The 15,476-nt window shown below is 37.5% G+C and overlaps 1 protein-coding gene across 5 annotated transcripts in view; it reads right to left on the bottom strand.

Annotated features, from left to right (window-relative positions):
• The window catches only part of TMEM144 (transmembrane protein 144), a 37,459-nt gene extending 29,529 nt beyond the window's left edge, over positions 1 to 7,930 (bottom strand). For 2 of the 5 annotated variants that reach the window (XM_036069737.2, XM_078069360.1), the window contains exons 1-3: positions 7,556 to 7,929; positions 3,226 to 3,397; positions 937 to 1,059 (exon numbers count right to left, since the gene is read on the bottom strand). In XM_036069737.2, the coding sequence (XP_035925630.1) occupies positions 937 to 1,059; positions 3,226 to 3,334 (232 nt within the window). In that variant the 5' untranslated portion in view covers positions 3,335 to 3,397; positions 7,556 to 7,929. Of the gene's footprint in view, positions 1 to 936; positions 1,060 to 1,638; positions 1,751 to 3,225; positions 3,398 to 7,555 lie in introns of those variants that run through there. The other 3 variants (XM_036069734.2, XM_078069361.1, XM_078069362.1) reach the window with 3 other exon arrangements.
• Between the last annotated feature and the right edge of the window lie 7,546 nt (positions 7,931 to 15,476).

The following is a 15,476-nucleotide window of genomic DNA, read 5'->3' as shown; positions in this document are numbered from 1 at the left end:
ATGACCTATAGCATCCATCCATAGCAACATTTCTCAAATTACAGCCCTCCCCCACTGAATCCCAACGGAATCTGCTGGGTAATTATAAATACTATAGTTGTTATAAAGATCTTAGGCTACATGGAGCTTTCTGTTTCCCTCTCCCCAGTAGACACGATAAACATAATCATACCAAGTGAGGTATAATAATTTAAATCCCAGTGGAGATTTAAAAATGAACTCTTTTGTCCTCCGAGTCAGGACTTCACTAAATCATTTAATTCTGCAGAGATTCAAATTAAGTGGGTACCCAATAAGTTTTTAACATTTTAAAATTTATTTGCTTTTAATCAAATTAACCTCTAAAAATCCTTGATACTTGGAATTCTTTTTGCTAAAGAGAACAGAATTCTCCTGGGATATATTTATATTAATAGAAGGAAAACCATCCTGACCAGTCAAACAAAGGTATAAATTCTAGTGATATAATTCTAGGTATTCATAAAGCAACAAAGGGAAGATTTTTGTTTGCTTTTGTTTTTTTGCCAGTGCTTTTGAAATGACAATGTGTCTGTTTTCCTACTTTTAAGGATAAGTCTTAAATATTATATTAGTAGAGACTACTATTTAAAAAATATTTTCCGATTAACATAGAGAAAGAAAGGCTGGAGCACTTAAACTAATATATGAGTTATGCTTGAACAGAGAGAGAGCAACTGAAACATTTTTGCTATAATCTTCTATCAGGAACTAAGAAAGAAATCATTAAGAGAAAAAAGTCAGGAAATGTACCCAAAATACTTATCGAGCATCTGAATGAAAGAAACTAAACTAATTTCTAGTATCTATGCCTAAGGATTATTCAGAATTGCTGTTTGTGCTATCTCCTTTTATTATGAACCAGTTATTTTGACCATAGTATTAAATGATTACAGAATAAATTATATCATGCATTACCTGTTGCCCAAATGCAGCCCCCAACCATTGCAAAAGGCCAAAATTTAGGGCAATGTAATATCAGATTGACCACCAGGGCAATCAACCATATGGCGGCACAAAGCACCCACTGGAGAAACATTCCTGGAAATAAAAGAAATTGGTTTCAGTGGTTCAAACTGATTTGAGTAAATTAACGCTTAGGAGTATCAAAGAGATGTTATTATAGGAATGGTCACAACTTACTGAAAGCCTATATGCGGGTACTTTGCACACTTACTATAATTTTTACAACTATTATGCATCATAGTCAACCCTAGTTTAAAGACGGAGAAAAGGAATGTGAGATGAAGCAACTTGTCTCAACAGCTAACGGTTTGTAGAGCTGGAATTTAAACCTATGCTGTTTACTCCAAAGCATGCCAAGCATAGTGCATTCCTGGTTAAAGTTCTTTTGTTTGTTTCACTAATTAAACAAATCTAAAATTTTCTACCAAAGAGTACTGGCAAGACCAAGTCTATATATTTTTATTTGAATGCCACACCGAGTGCCACCTCTCACCAAAACACGGGGTATTAAGAACTTCAGAATAGCACAAGAGTAATTTAAGCCTTTTGGGATCATTTATGCCACCTTCGGGATAAAAACAAAGCCACTTATGGGCACATGCAGACCTCTCACACTTAGAGTTGAATGCCTGTGATGAGCCAGACAGTACAAACCTGAGAATTAGCATTCTGGGTCAGGGCATTCTTCTTTCTGGGCTCCGGGTTGCCGTCTGCCAGTTAGCTGAAGATGACATGGTGATATGAGGTCTATCTGTACCTGAGGCTTCTGTTCCATCAAGGGTTTAGGGATTAAAAGATTAAAGAAAAAGTCGATATAGGAAGAAATACTCAGTGTAGCACTTCTGACTCTACCTGTGGAAGATTTCTGCCTATTTCAATTCAATCTCATGGTGGAGGAGAGGGAAAAAAAAATGGCTGTCAGCCTCTAGGACAAAAAAGGAAGATCACAGAGATGAAAGCGAACTTCATCTTACAAGTTCTCCACTTCACAAATGAGAAACTGAGAACAAAAGAGCTGATAAGACTTGTCTAGGATCACAGTTGTTGAGAGACTCCTAAAAGCCAGTTCCTCTACCCCTTAGTATATACTTTGTTCTTCTTTTAGTAGTTTCCATTTCCATCCTAACTCCAAAGAAAAAGAGAAGAAAGGCTCTGGAAGAAAAAGATTTGTAATTCTATTGTTTAAGTAGTAGCAAGATATAAGGAAATGAGGTGATAAAGTAACTGCTTCCCACCAGGTGTTCAGCATAACATTGGAACATCTCCTTCTCCTGGCTATCGTATTATAGGCAGGTGGATTAAAAACCAAAAACCAAAAACCAAAAAAAAGCCTCTTGCTTCTCTTTCCCTGAAGTTCACATTACGGTCAGGTCAACTATAATGTGTCACTTGTGTTCCTAAAAGCACCGCACTTTGCAAAATCACATAATAAAAACCACAGAGTTTTTATGGGGAAAAAGGGAACAACGCTCAAAAAACATTTCATCAACAACGTATTTAAAAAAAAAAACAGGAACTTAATAAAAAAAAAAGACAGGAACCTAATTTAAAAAAAAGTACCATTTTACACTGGCTAAGTGGTTAAGAAATTCACAAGCATTACAATAAATATGGCACCTCAACCTGAAAAAGACTTGAAGGTTGCTTATGGGAGTGGGAATCGGAAGTGTGGCAGCTTGTGAGCTATTGTGAAGCTGGTGGATGGGGGGATCCTAACACCAGATGTGAACAGGTGTGGTGCTGAGGGAGCTGCGGGATGTTGAGGGGTGTGTGTGCAAGCACATCTCGTGCTTTCCCAAGCATCTTTATTCATCTGGGTGTGGTTGTCTGTGCTCACCTAGTGTATCAGAGTCAAAATGCCACATAAGCACAAAATTCACGTTGTGCTCAAACTGTTCTCTATTATACGAAGCGTGTTTGAAATTCATGTTTTCATAACAAGTGTGTATTAGTAGAACTAACTTTCTTCTTTGTAAACATAACAGGTAAGGCTAATAAGCTTTCCTGACAGTCACTCTCCCAGCTTTACCATGAAACACAACCTTCAGACTATTCCATACTGAATAAATCTCAGATCAACTGGCATGAGCATTATCGAATGATTTATCATAAGCTCTATTCATTTGGCGCCAGGTACAAGAAAATTTGTAGCCATCATTAAAAAAAAGAAAGACAACACCAAAAAAAAGAACTTCACATTTAAAAGTAATTTAAAGTTAACCATGAAGGAAAAATAATTACCATCACCAGTATCGTATTTTTTAAGTGGTACAAAGTTTGAGCCAAACAAAAGGACAGCTACAGAAGAGGAGATGAAACCAATGGTTGGGTCTGTTCCGTTACTGCTCATGGTTCCAGTACTGTCTGAGAATGAGCCGGTTCACTTTACACTTGATGTCCTTTTCAAGAGCTTCTGAAATAAAAGAAAAACAAAACCATTAAGAAGTTGTGCATCAAAAACTAATGATGTAATGTATGGTGATTAACATAACATGATAAAATAAAAAAAAGTAAAATAAAAAAATAAAAAAATAATAATTAAACTAAAAAAAAAGAAGTTGTGAATCTGTGAACAAACTGTGATTTCTACGTGATATTTATTGAGCTTTTTGAAAGTATGCTAAGATTCCTTCTTCCAGATAAAAAGTTAGGACACTATGAAATTATGTATTATGTTCACACTCCATGTTTATTCATTTGTTTTTTCTTTAATTTTACCAACAAATAGTTTTTGATCATTAATCTACAATTAAAAAAAACCCAAAAACAAACTTTGTCTTCAGAGCTTGAAAATCTAACTTCTTCCAAGATCTGGAGATAATTTTTTTTTTTTTAAGGTTCATTCACTGATTTGAGAGAGAGAGAGAGAGAGAACAAGTTGGGGGGGGGGAGAGGGAGAGAGAGAATCCTTAAGCAGCCTCCCCACTGAGCTCGGAGCCCAACGCAGGTCTCCATCCCAGGACCCTGAGATCACAAACTGAGCTGAAACCAATAGCTGGATGCTTAACAAACTGAGCCACCCAGGCCCCCTGCAGATAATTCTTATTATATTATTAAAAAAATCTCCTGTGTAGGTGGATTGGTATAATGAAAAGATTTATGGACCAGGACTCAATTTACTTCAATTGGTTGTTGTGACAATCAAATGAGAGAGCATGTGTGAAGACTTTCAGAACTTCCAGTCCGGGGCGCCTGGGCAGCTCAGTTTAAGCATCTGACTTTTGCTTTCAGTTTAGGTCATGATCTCAGGTCTCAGGGTTATGAGATCGAGCCCCGCTTGGGGCTCTGCTTAGGCATGGAGCCTGCTTAAGATTCTTTCTCCCTCTGCCCCTTTTTTATATAAATACATAAAAAAAGAACTATCAGTGCCTCAAAAGCAAAAGCTTTTTAAAAATTTCAGATAGGAGCTTAAGGGCACATGTAGATTTTATTGCTGCTACATACTCAGGATTACCTAGAGGCAAAGGCACTTTCCTCATCAGTAGTACCCTCATGGTGTGTATTACTTTAAGTAGTTCATGAAACCTTATATCTTTATGACTTAAAAAGAAAAATAACTGAACAGATAGAAGAATCCATTAAAGATCTCTTCAAGAATTTTTTAAATCTCTTCAAGGTTTAGGTCCTTGAAGTATCCCTTCAGGAATCTCCTAGACTCTTTTTTTTTTTAAATATATTTTTTTAAAGATTTTATTTATTTGTCAGAGAGAGAGAGAGCACAAGAGGGGTGGGGTGGCAGGCAGAGGGAGAAGCAGGCTCCCCGCTGAGCAAGGAGCCTTATGCAGGACTTGATCCCCGGACCCTGGGATCATGACCTGAGCCGAAGTCAGGTGCTTAACTGACTGAACCACCCAGGCATCCCTCTCCTACTAGACTCTGAGGATAGAGAACAAACTGAGGGTTGATGAAGGGAGGTGGGTGGGGGATGGGCTAGATGGGGGTTGGGCGTTACGGAGGGCACTAGTTATGATGAGCACTGGGTGTTATATGTAAGTGATGAATCACTAAATTCTACTCCTGAAACCAATACTACACTATATGTTAACTAACTAGAATTTAAATAAAAATTTGGAAGAAAAAAAAAAGGAATCTCCTAAAGTACAAGATCGACAGTGGGTATGATGCACAATACCATCACCTGGTCAGCAGAACAATGTGAGGCAGTTAGCCATCTGTTCAATTTCATAGCCACTAGCCACATGTGGATAACTAAATTTTCATTAAAATTAAGTAAAAAAGGGACGCCTGGGTGGCTCTGTCGGTTAAGCGGATGCCTTCAGCTCAGGTCATGATCCCAGTGCTCTGGGATCGGGTCCCGCATCGGGCTCCTTGCTCCAGCAGGGAGCCTGCTTCTCCCTCTGCCTGCAGCTACCCCTGCTTGTACTCTCGCTCACTCTCTCTCGCCCATGCTCTGACAAATAAATAAATAAAATCTTTAAAAAAAAAAATTAAGTAAAAACAAATCAGTTCCTTAGTCAAACTAATTAAATATCAAATGCTTGATAGTCACATATAGCCAGTAGTTATCTGAACAGTGCAGATTATAGAACATTTCCACCATTACAGGAAGTTCTATTGGACAGCACTGCTAAGCTTATTAAAAAGTTCTGGTTCCCTGTGAAGAAAAGGACCCAAACCACAAATAGCCAAGAATCAGACATTTTTCATAACATTAGAAAAGGCTATTGAACATAATTCACTCTTTTAGTTGTATAATCTACATGAGAAAAAAATAACACAAAAGAGTCATTTTATCACAGGAGGTAATCAGAGTCTTTCCACAATACCATTTTGAAATCATATTTTGTACATTGACTTTTTGGTTCACTTCATCTCCTTAAGCCTTCTGGAACGGAAGATAATCAATCCGGTCTTTTTTTCCCTCCAAATTTAATGTTGTGATGACTTCTTGTGGATGTGTGTTGAATAAAGTACATCTGAAATCACCTTTCCTTGTTATTTTATTTTACAATATTTACTTTAAAGGTATTTTGCAGCACCTGGGTGGCTCAGTCAGTTAAGCGTCTGACTCTTGTTTTAAGCTCAGGTCATGATCTCAGGGTCCTGGGATCGAGCCCTGCATGGGGCTCTACATTCAGTGGGGAGTCTGCTTGAGATTCTCTCTCCCTCTTCCTCTGCCCCTCCCTGCACCTGCCCATGCTCGCGCTGGTGCACTTTCTCTCTCTCTCAAATAAATAAATAAATCTTAAAAAAATAAAGGTGTTTCATTTTTCCATGTTTTGTTCCTTATGTGTTCTTGCAGAGAATATTAAATATAGAACTACCTACAATATATATTTTTTGGCATTATTAAGAACAATTTAACTGAAAACAGGGATGACATCAAAATTACTCAATAAATCTTCGTAAGAAAAACATCTATTTGAAATTGTATGTGCTTTCTTAAAACAAACCAAAACAAATGCTAGTAAGACAATATCCTCTTTGGGGATGTAGTTGAGGAAGAGACTCTGAGACATACTGAAACGCTGACACAATACTACTACTTCAATAAAAATAATAGTCTTACTGTCAGGCGCAAAGAAAGTTTTAGCCCTGCAATGGCTTACATGGACTATTGCTCAAGAGTCAAGCAGGTGTACTGCTGCTAAGATATCAAAACTATAGTAGGTCAGGGAACAGGGGTTATCTGGGAAGGATATCACTGGACTAAGAAGACACATGATTTAGTGATAGCTAAGAAATTTTTTTTTTCGTTTAAATTAGAATAAGCACACTGATAAGAGAATGCCTAACTTTCAGAAGTGGCAAATTATTTTAGTGAAAAGATGGCTTTATTAAAGACTACTGACAGCCCTAAACCTCTTAGATTTCATTCCAATTGAAGTAATAATTTGAAGTGCTAATCAGAGTGCATGAACTGCATTTTGCCTGCTGGGTGAACATTATCAATGTTAATTAAAGTTATTACCAGCAAATAAATGAAATTTATTGCATATAGCTCTGGTATGTTTCGGAAAGCAAGTGATCTAATTTCAATGTGGGCTGGCAAGTTGGCATTATGCACTATCTTTAAAGAAGAATCTACCTTTCTAAGTCAATAAAATTTATATGCAAAAGTAAAGCAATATCACTTTTAGCGCATTACTCCCAATTCTTTTTAGTGCGGACTTGTTGAACTAACAAGTCTCAAATCACTTAAATAAAAGTAGTTTTGAAAGGCTTGCTTTCAAGTGTCCTCTGAGATTTTATTAAACTACATTCATTCATTTTTATTTTTGTACTTTTATTTCATTTATTAGTAAATGTTTTTTTCTCTCAATTTTTCCTGTCAATTTAAACTTCTATGTAGAACTTTTTTTGTTAGTACTTGGCACGTTCTGATCAATAATGCTTGTTCTAAGGCAACTAAGATTTCAGTTTTAGTTTCATGTTAATTTCCTCAACTCCGCTGGCAACCTCTGCCAGCCTCTTGGCTAAAATTCTGTGCTTGAATATACTTATTCTGAGCTTTGATTTTTTTCTTTTTAATCATCAGCGCATTCTGAAAAAAATCACGAGACACTCCGCTGCAAAGCTACTGGGTTTCCTTTGAGTTGCCTGTACTCACTGCGCTCGGGCTGACGCTGAAACTTCCTCCGGCTCAGCACCCACTCGATCAGTCTCCACTGCGCCGCTGCGGAACCTGCACCCGCCTATTCCCCCAGCTGCTGGGACAGCCCGGCCGGCCTTCACTTCCTGCCGGGACAGATTACCTATGACTGGGCGGGAGAAGGGAGGGCTCTATCTAGCACCTGTGACCCAGGTCGTGCCTCGGCGGGACCTGGCTGCCCGGCCAGCCATTATTTCCTGCGGGGACAATTACGGACAGACCTGCGGGAGGAGGCGCAGCGCTACAATAAAGGAGACCTGGAGGCCGCCCAGGGCAGCAGGTTGAGAAACGCCTTCCTCCAGCTGCAGCGTAGGAGTGCATGGTCTTGTGACTCACGTGACCCTGAGGAGGCGTCCTCAGACCGTGTGTCAATCAACCAGCAAACTGAAAGGCTTTTGTGTATTTGAAGAGATGCTTGTTCAGGGAGCTCCGTGCGTGTTACCCTCTAAATGTCACAGAGCTAGGTAGTGTTTGTACTGTTGATGGATGAATCAAAAGGCCAAGGAATTTCGTACAATCATAAAAGGCTATCTAAAGCTGAACTTGTGATCACCATCAAGAGATTCATCTGAACCACTAATGTCACTAACATCTCTGTGCCATCACAGGATTTCACTTGTAATCACTAATCCTTTCTAAATGCACCCAGACCCTTTTTTCTAATAGGTACTGAGTACCATGTAAGAACATATATTCTAGGCCTCTGAAACTTGAGATTTTCTGTTTTGTTTAGTTTTTAAAATACAAACACCTGGACCGCACAGCCGACCAGCTGAAATAGAATCTCTGGAAATGTGGCTTAGGAATCATTTTCTCCTCCAGGTGATTCTAATATGTAGCCTGTCTTGAGAATCACATTCTAGATCAATAGTCAAATTTTATTGCTGGGAAGAATTACCCGGAGAATGAGTTAAAATACAGATTTCCTGACATCTCGATTTAGATTTCGAGAAACATTGCTCTAGTCCTCCACTGTCGGGTAAGTAGCCATTAACTGCATATGGCTATTCGAATTCAAATTAGAATCAAAATTCAGTGGTTCATTTGGACTGGACACTTTTTAAGTGCTCAATAGTCAAACGTGCAGATTACAGAACATTTCTATCATTGCAGAAAGTTCTGTTGGACAGCACTGTTCTGGACTCAAGAGCCCTGGGAGTACAGCAGTGACCTATAGGAGTCCTACCTTCATATGGATTCCAGAATAGCAAGAGACACAGATATGAACAAATAAGTTCAGGAAAGGGGAAGTGCTGGGTTCTGTCCTAGTCTCAGGGATCAAGGAAGGCCTCTCTGAGGAAGTGACAGTTAACAGAGACAATTCAGTAGTTGGTAATGACTGTAGAGTTACAAGAGGAAGAAAGCATAAAGGACTGCCCAAAGATGAGGTATCCTGGAAGGAAGTCCTGCTTTAAACATTACTCATATTCATAAACAACAGTGAAAGAAGCAGGGGCGGCTGGGTGGCTCAGTCAGTTAAGCAGGCGACTCTGGATTTGGGCTCAGGATATGATCTCAGGGCTCCATGCTGAGTCTGAAGCCTGCTTGGGATTGTCTCTCTCTCTCTCTCTCTCCCTCTGCCCCTCCCTGCTCTTGCTCTCTAAATAAATAAATAATTAAACAAATAATTAAATAAATAATTAAATAAATAAAATATTTTAAAAAACCCAATAGTGTAAGCAGCAGATGGGAAGGAAAAATATCATGTCATTTAAAGAATTAAGGAAGCTAAGGTTTTTCACCTAAGGGAAGAGATTAATTAAAAAATTCAGAGTTCAGAAAAATTTTGAGGAAACAAGTTCCCCTTTCCTCACAAACTCTCCCTCCCTGCAAAATATAGGGCCTAAATCCAACCTAGAATTGTTTCACTTCATGATTACAGGAGACCTCAATGATCATGTGGTTCATTCTTGCTTCAGATTCACATTGAGAAACTAAGACTCACATTGTTGTGAATTTCCTAAAATCTTAAAGTGAGTTGGGGGCTGAGTCAGGATTGAGGGCATTTATTACAGGATGTTCCAAGTCCAGTGCTTTTCACATCATGCCATAGATCCAACCCAAACATGGATGATCCTCTGCTTAAACTAAACTAAGATTCTTCTTTCAAGTTGTTTCATATGCATTCATGTCTAAATATAAAAGTCTATATGGGAAGAATTTGGGGAGGCACTAGAAAATCCAAGTTAGTTTCATATACTAGCCATTCATCTCTGGAAAAGTCATTTAATTTCTCTAAACCTGTTTCCTTATATATATTATTATTGACATAATAAGGTCTGTATACCTCACCCTTTTATGTGGTCAAAAGATAAAATGTATTAAAAAATACTATTAAGATTCTGGTTTTTGCTATGACATTTGAAGATCTTGGGAGTTATCACTCCTGTCATCAGGATAAGAAGAAAGCTGAACACATTGAAAATCAGCAACTCTTCTTATATCTACCAGATAATTGAAGTCACAAGGTAAATCACCTCCCTGAAAACTGCAGACGTAGGTGAATGCAGAGAACCATACCTTATGACCACCAGAGCCAGTAATGGGTAGAGGGCTCTTCAACAGTAATGGTGAGGACCCAGTGTCCGGAGAGCACCCATAACTTCAGGAGTTTACCTTCAGGAGTCCTGCTAGGTTCTCACAGTAAAGATCAGAGAAAAATTTCCTCTTGCTTCTGGAAAGGGGAGGGAAAAAGTAGCCATTATGAAACATGCCCAGAGCCTCTGTTTTCTGAAATAAAGACTAGCCTTCTAGGTAAACATCTTTATCAGAGCTTTATCAGACTTGGAAGAAGAGCAATTGCATGATTTGAGCCCCTTCTAGTTTTCCTGTCTCTCATGAGGAGGGAGGGGGGAAAGGGTTACGAAACTTCTCTGAAGGTTACAGTCCCAGGATCCTGGCTCACTAAAAATGAAGATTTACTCATAAGAGTAGATGGGGGCGCTGGGGGATAGACACTGGGGAGGGTATGTGCTATGGTGAGCCCTGTGAATTGTGCAAGACTGTTGAATCACAGATCTGTACCTCTGAAACAAATAATACATTATATGTTAAAAAATAAGAAAGAAGAAGAAGAAGATAGCAGGAGGGGAAGAATGAAGGGGGGGAAATTGGAGGAGGAGATGAACCATGAGAGACTGTGGACTCCAGGAAACAAACTGAGGGTTCTAGAGGGGAGGGGAGGAGGGGGATGGGTTAGCCTGGTGATGGGTACTAAAGAGGGCACGTACTGAATGGAGCACTAGGTGTTATATGCAAACAATGAATCATGGAACACTACATCAAAAACTAATGATGTAATGTATGGTGGTTAACATAACATAAAAAAAAAAAGAGTATAGAGTGCTTCCATTCCACAATACCTTATGACCATATTAAAAGTGTTCCAACAATAACACTGGATTACAACTGAGAGAGCTGCAAGACACAGACACTGTTTAAGGAGTTTCTAGGAAAACCCAAAGACAAAACAGGAGACAGAAGAAAGGACATTAGGGGAAATTGAAACCTATGACACCTACAGCTATAGCAAATATTAAACACAACCTAACTTCTGGTGAGGTAAAAAGAAAATCTCACACTAAAGGCCTGCTGATAACAGTGCCTATTATTTGATACATCATCTCTGGCTTGTAAAAAAAATTACAAGGCATACTAAAAGGCAAGAATAAACACATCTAAAGAGATAAAGCAAGCCTCAGAACCAGACTCAGATATGGTAGAGATTTTGGAATTATCAGACTTCAGATTTAAAATACCTATTATTAATATGCTAAGAGCTCTGTTGGGAAAAGTTAACATACAAGACAAGATGTGTAATATGAGAGATGAAAACTTTAAGAATGAAAAGAAAACAAAAACACTGCAACTGAAATGAAGAATGCTTTTTTACAGCCAAGAAATAGTCAGTGAGCTTGAAGATATGTCAATAGAAACTTTGCAAATGTAAATATAAAGAGCACATAGTATTGGAAAAACTCAACAGAATATCCAAAAACTGTGGAAAATTACAAAAAAAGTGTAACACAGAGGTAATGAGAATACCAGAAAGAAAAAAGAGAAAGGAAGAGAAGTATTTGAAGTAATAATGGCTGAGAATTTTCCAAAATTAATGACAGATGATACCAAATCTTAGGTCCAGGAAGCTCAAATGCTAAACAGGATAAAAACAGAAAATATCTACATGTGGGCATATCATATTCAAATTGCAGAAAATCAGACAAAGAAAAAAATATTGAAAGGAGCCAGGGGGTAGAATGCCTTATCTACAGAGGAAAAAGGATAAGAATTTTATCAGACTTTTCTTCAGAAACCATGCAAGCAAGAAGAGAGTATAGTGAAATATTTCATATTGAAAGAAAATCCATCAATTTAGACATCTGAATTAAGTGTAATTATTCTTTTAAAAGTAAAGAGGAAATACAGACTTTCTCAGACAAAAACTGAGTAGTTTTTTTTTTTTTTCTTACCAGTAGACCTATCTTGGAAGAAACGTTAAAAGAAGTTTTTCATAGAGAAGGGAACAAATATAGTTCAGTAAGTTGGATCGAGAGGAAGAAAGGAAGAACATTAGAAAAAAAAGTAAATGAGGGAAATAAGATCTTTTATTTTTCATTCTTTTTTTTATTATGTTATGTTAATCACCATACATTACATCATTAGTTTTTGATGTAGTGTTCCATGATTCATTGTCTGCGTATAACACCCAGTGCTCCATGCAGAACGTGCACTCTTTAATACCCATCGCCAGGCTAACCCATCCTCCCACCCCTCTCCCCTCTAGAACCCTCAGTTTGTTTTTCAGAGTCCATCATCTCTCATGGTTCATCTCCCCCTCCGATCCCCCCCTTCATTCTTCCCCTCCTGCTATCTTCTTCTTCTTCTTTTTTTTTTTTTAACATATAATGTATTATTTGTTTCAGAGGTACAGATCTGTGATTCAACAGTCTTGCACAATTCACAGCGCTCATTATAGCACATACTCTCTCCAATGTCTATCACCCAGCCACCCCATCCCTCCCACCCCCCACCACTCTAGCAACCCTCAGTTTGTTTCCTGAGATTAAGAATTCTTCATATCAGTGAGGTCATATGATACATGTCTTTCTCTGATTGACTTATTTCGCTCAGCATAACACCCTCCAGTTCCATCCACGTGTTGCAAATGGCAAGATTTCATTCCTTTTGATGGCTGCATAATATTCCATTGTATATATATACCACATCTTCTTTATCCGTTCATCTGTCAATGGACATCTTGGCTCTTTCCACAGTTTGGCTATAAACATCGGGGTGCACATACCCCTTCGGGTCCCTACATTTGTATCTTTGGGGTAAATACCCAGTAGTGCAATTGCTGGATCATATGGTAGCTCTATTTTCAACTTTTTGAGGAACCTCCATACTGTTTTCCAGAGTGGCTGCACCAACTTGCATTCCCACCAACAATGTAGGAGGGTTCCCCTTTCTCCGCATCCCCGCCAACATCTGTCATTTCCTGACTTGTTAATTTTAGCCATTCTGATTGGTGTGAGGTGATATCTCATTGAGGTTTTGGTTTGGATTTCCCTGATGCCGAGCGACTCAACACCCAAAGAACAAATGATCCAATCAAGAAATGGGCAGAAGACATGAACAGATATTTTTCCAAAGAAGACATCCAAATGGCCAACAGACACATGAAAAAGTGCTCAACATCGCTCCGCATCAGGGAAATTATTTTTCATTCTTAATTGATCTAATAGATTACTGCAAAAACAATAATAGCAACAATGTATTAGGTGGTTATAGCTTATACGGTTATATAGCTTATAGCATAAGTGAAATAAATGACAACAATGTCAGAAGGGACAGGAGAGAAGAACTGGGAATAGTCTACTATAAAGTACTTGCACTATCTGTGAAGAGGTATGGTGTTATTTGTAAGTGGATTTAGATTGGTTGTAAATGTATACTGCAAACTCTAGGGCAATTGCTTAAAAAATGGTAAAAAGAAGTATAGCTGATATGCCAAGAGAGAAGAGAAAATGGAATCATAAAATGCTTAATTGAAACCAGAGAAAGTAGAAGAAAAAAGGGGGCAGACAAAGGAAACAAAGAACAGGACAATGAATAGGAAACTATATACGGTAGGTATTAATCCAACTCTATCAATAATCATTTTAAATGTGAGTGGTCTAAATACAGCAATTAAAAGATAGAGCAAATAAAATACAGAACACAGATACATGCTGTTAACAGGAAACCCACTTTAATTATAAAGACACAAATTAAAAGGGATGGAGAAAGATATACCATGCTAACATTAATCAAAATGAAGCTGGGAATAGCTATTTTAATTTCAGACAAAGAAGACTTCAGAACAAGGAAATTATCAGGGACAGAGAAAGGCATAACATAATGATAAAGGGGTTGACTCTCCAAGAAGACAAGACAATCTTATCTATGCACATCACAGCAGAGTGTCAGAATACATGAGGCAAGAACAGTTAAACCTGTAAGAAGAAATCAACACAAATTCACTGTTGTAGTTGGAATCTGCCACACCCCTCCATTAGTAATTGACAGATCCAGTGGGCAAAAAATCAGTAAGGATATAGTTGAACTGAATAGCACTATGATCATCCAGATGTAATATTTCATCCAACCACAGGAGACTGCACATTCTCCTCAAGCTCACATAGAACACTGACCACCATAGACTATATTCTGGGCTATTTAATACATTTTGACAAGTTTAAAAGAATAAATATCATAGAAAGTATGCTCTCAGGCCACAGTGAAGTTACACTAGAAATAAATAACAGAGAGATAGCTGGAAAAATCCCAAAGCATTGGACTATAAACAACACACCTAAATAAGTCATGGATCAAAGAAAAGCTCTCAAAATAAAGTTCAAACTAAATGAAAATGAAAATACTATTTATGAAATTTATGAGATGAAGTGAAATCAGTGCTTAGAGGGAAACTTAGAGAATTCATACATCAGAAAAGAAAGCTTTGAAATTAATAATCTAACTGTATACAACAGGAAACTAGAAACTGAAAAACAAATTATATCCAAAATAAGGAGAAAAAAAAAAAGGTTAGAGTAGAACTCAATAAAACTGAAAACCAGAAATCAATAAAGAAAATCAATGAAACAAAAAGCTGGTTATTTGAAGAGACCAATAAAAATAATAAACCTCTAGCTGGGCTAATTAAAAAAAGAAAAGAGAAGACACAAATTATTATTATTATAAATGAAAAAGATGCATCACTATTAATCCCCTGGATGTTAAAATGATAATGAATTTTATGAACAACTCTATGCCCACACATTTGATAACCTAGATGAAATAGACCAATTCCTTGAAAGACACAATCTGCCAAAACTCACTCCAGGAGAAATAGATAATCAGCCTATATCTATTAAAGAAATTGTGTCAATAATTTGTAGCCTTCTAAACAGAAAGCATCAGGTCCAGATGAGTTCACTGGTGAATCATACATTTAAGGAAGAACTTACACAAATTATCTATGATCTCTTCCAGAAAACAGCAACAGAAAAACTTCCTAACTCATTCTGTGAAGCCAGCATTATCCTAATACTAAAACCAGATAAGGAAATTACAAAAAAGGAAAATTACAGATGAATATCTCTCATAGATGCATAGATGCAAAAATCTTCAACAAAATATTAGCCAATATAAGCCAACAATGTATAAAAAAGAATTATATGCCATGACCAAATTGGATTTATCCCAGCTATGTAAAACTGGTTCAACAATCAGAAATCAGTTTCCATAATCTATCATATTAGCAGGTTAAAAAGGAAAAGTTGTATGATCTTATCAATAGATGCAGCAAAAGCATTTGACAAAATCCAGTACCCATTCA

Source organism: Halichoerus grypus, chromosome 3 (genome assembly GCF_964656455.1).
Source record: "Halichoerus grypus chromosome 3, mHalGry1.hap1.1, whole genome shotgun sequence".
NCBI lineage: Eukaryota > Metazoa > Chordata > Mammalia > Carnivora > Phocidae > Halichoerus > Halichoerus grypus.
This window is presented reverse-complemented; position numbering and strand designations above follow the sequence as displayed.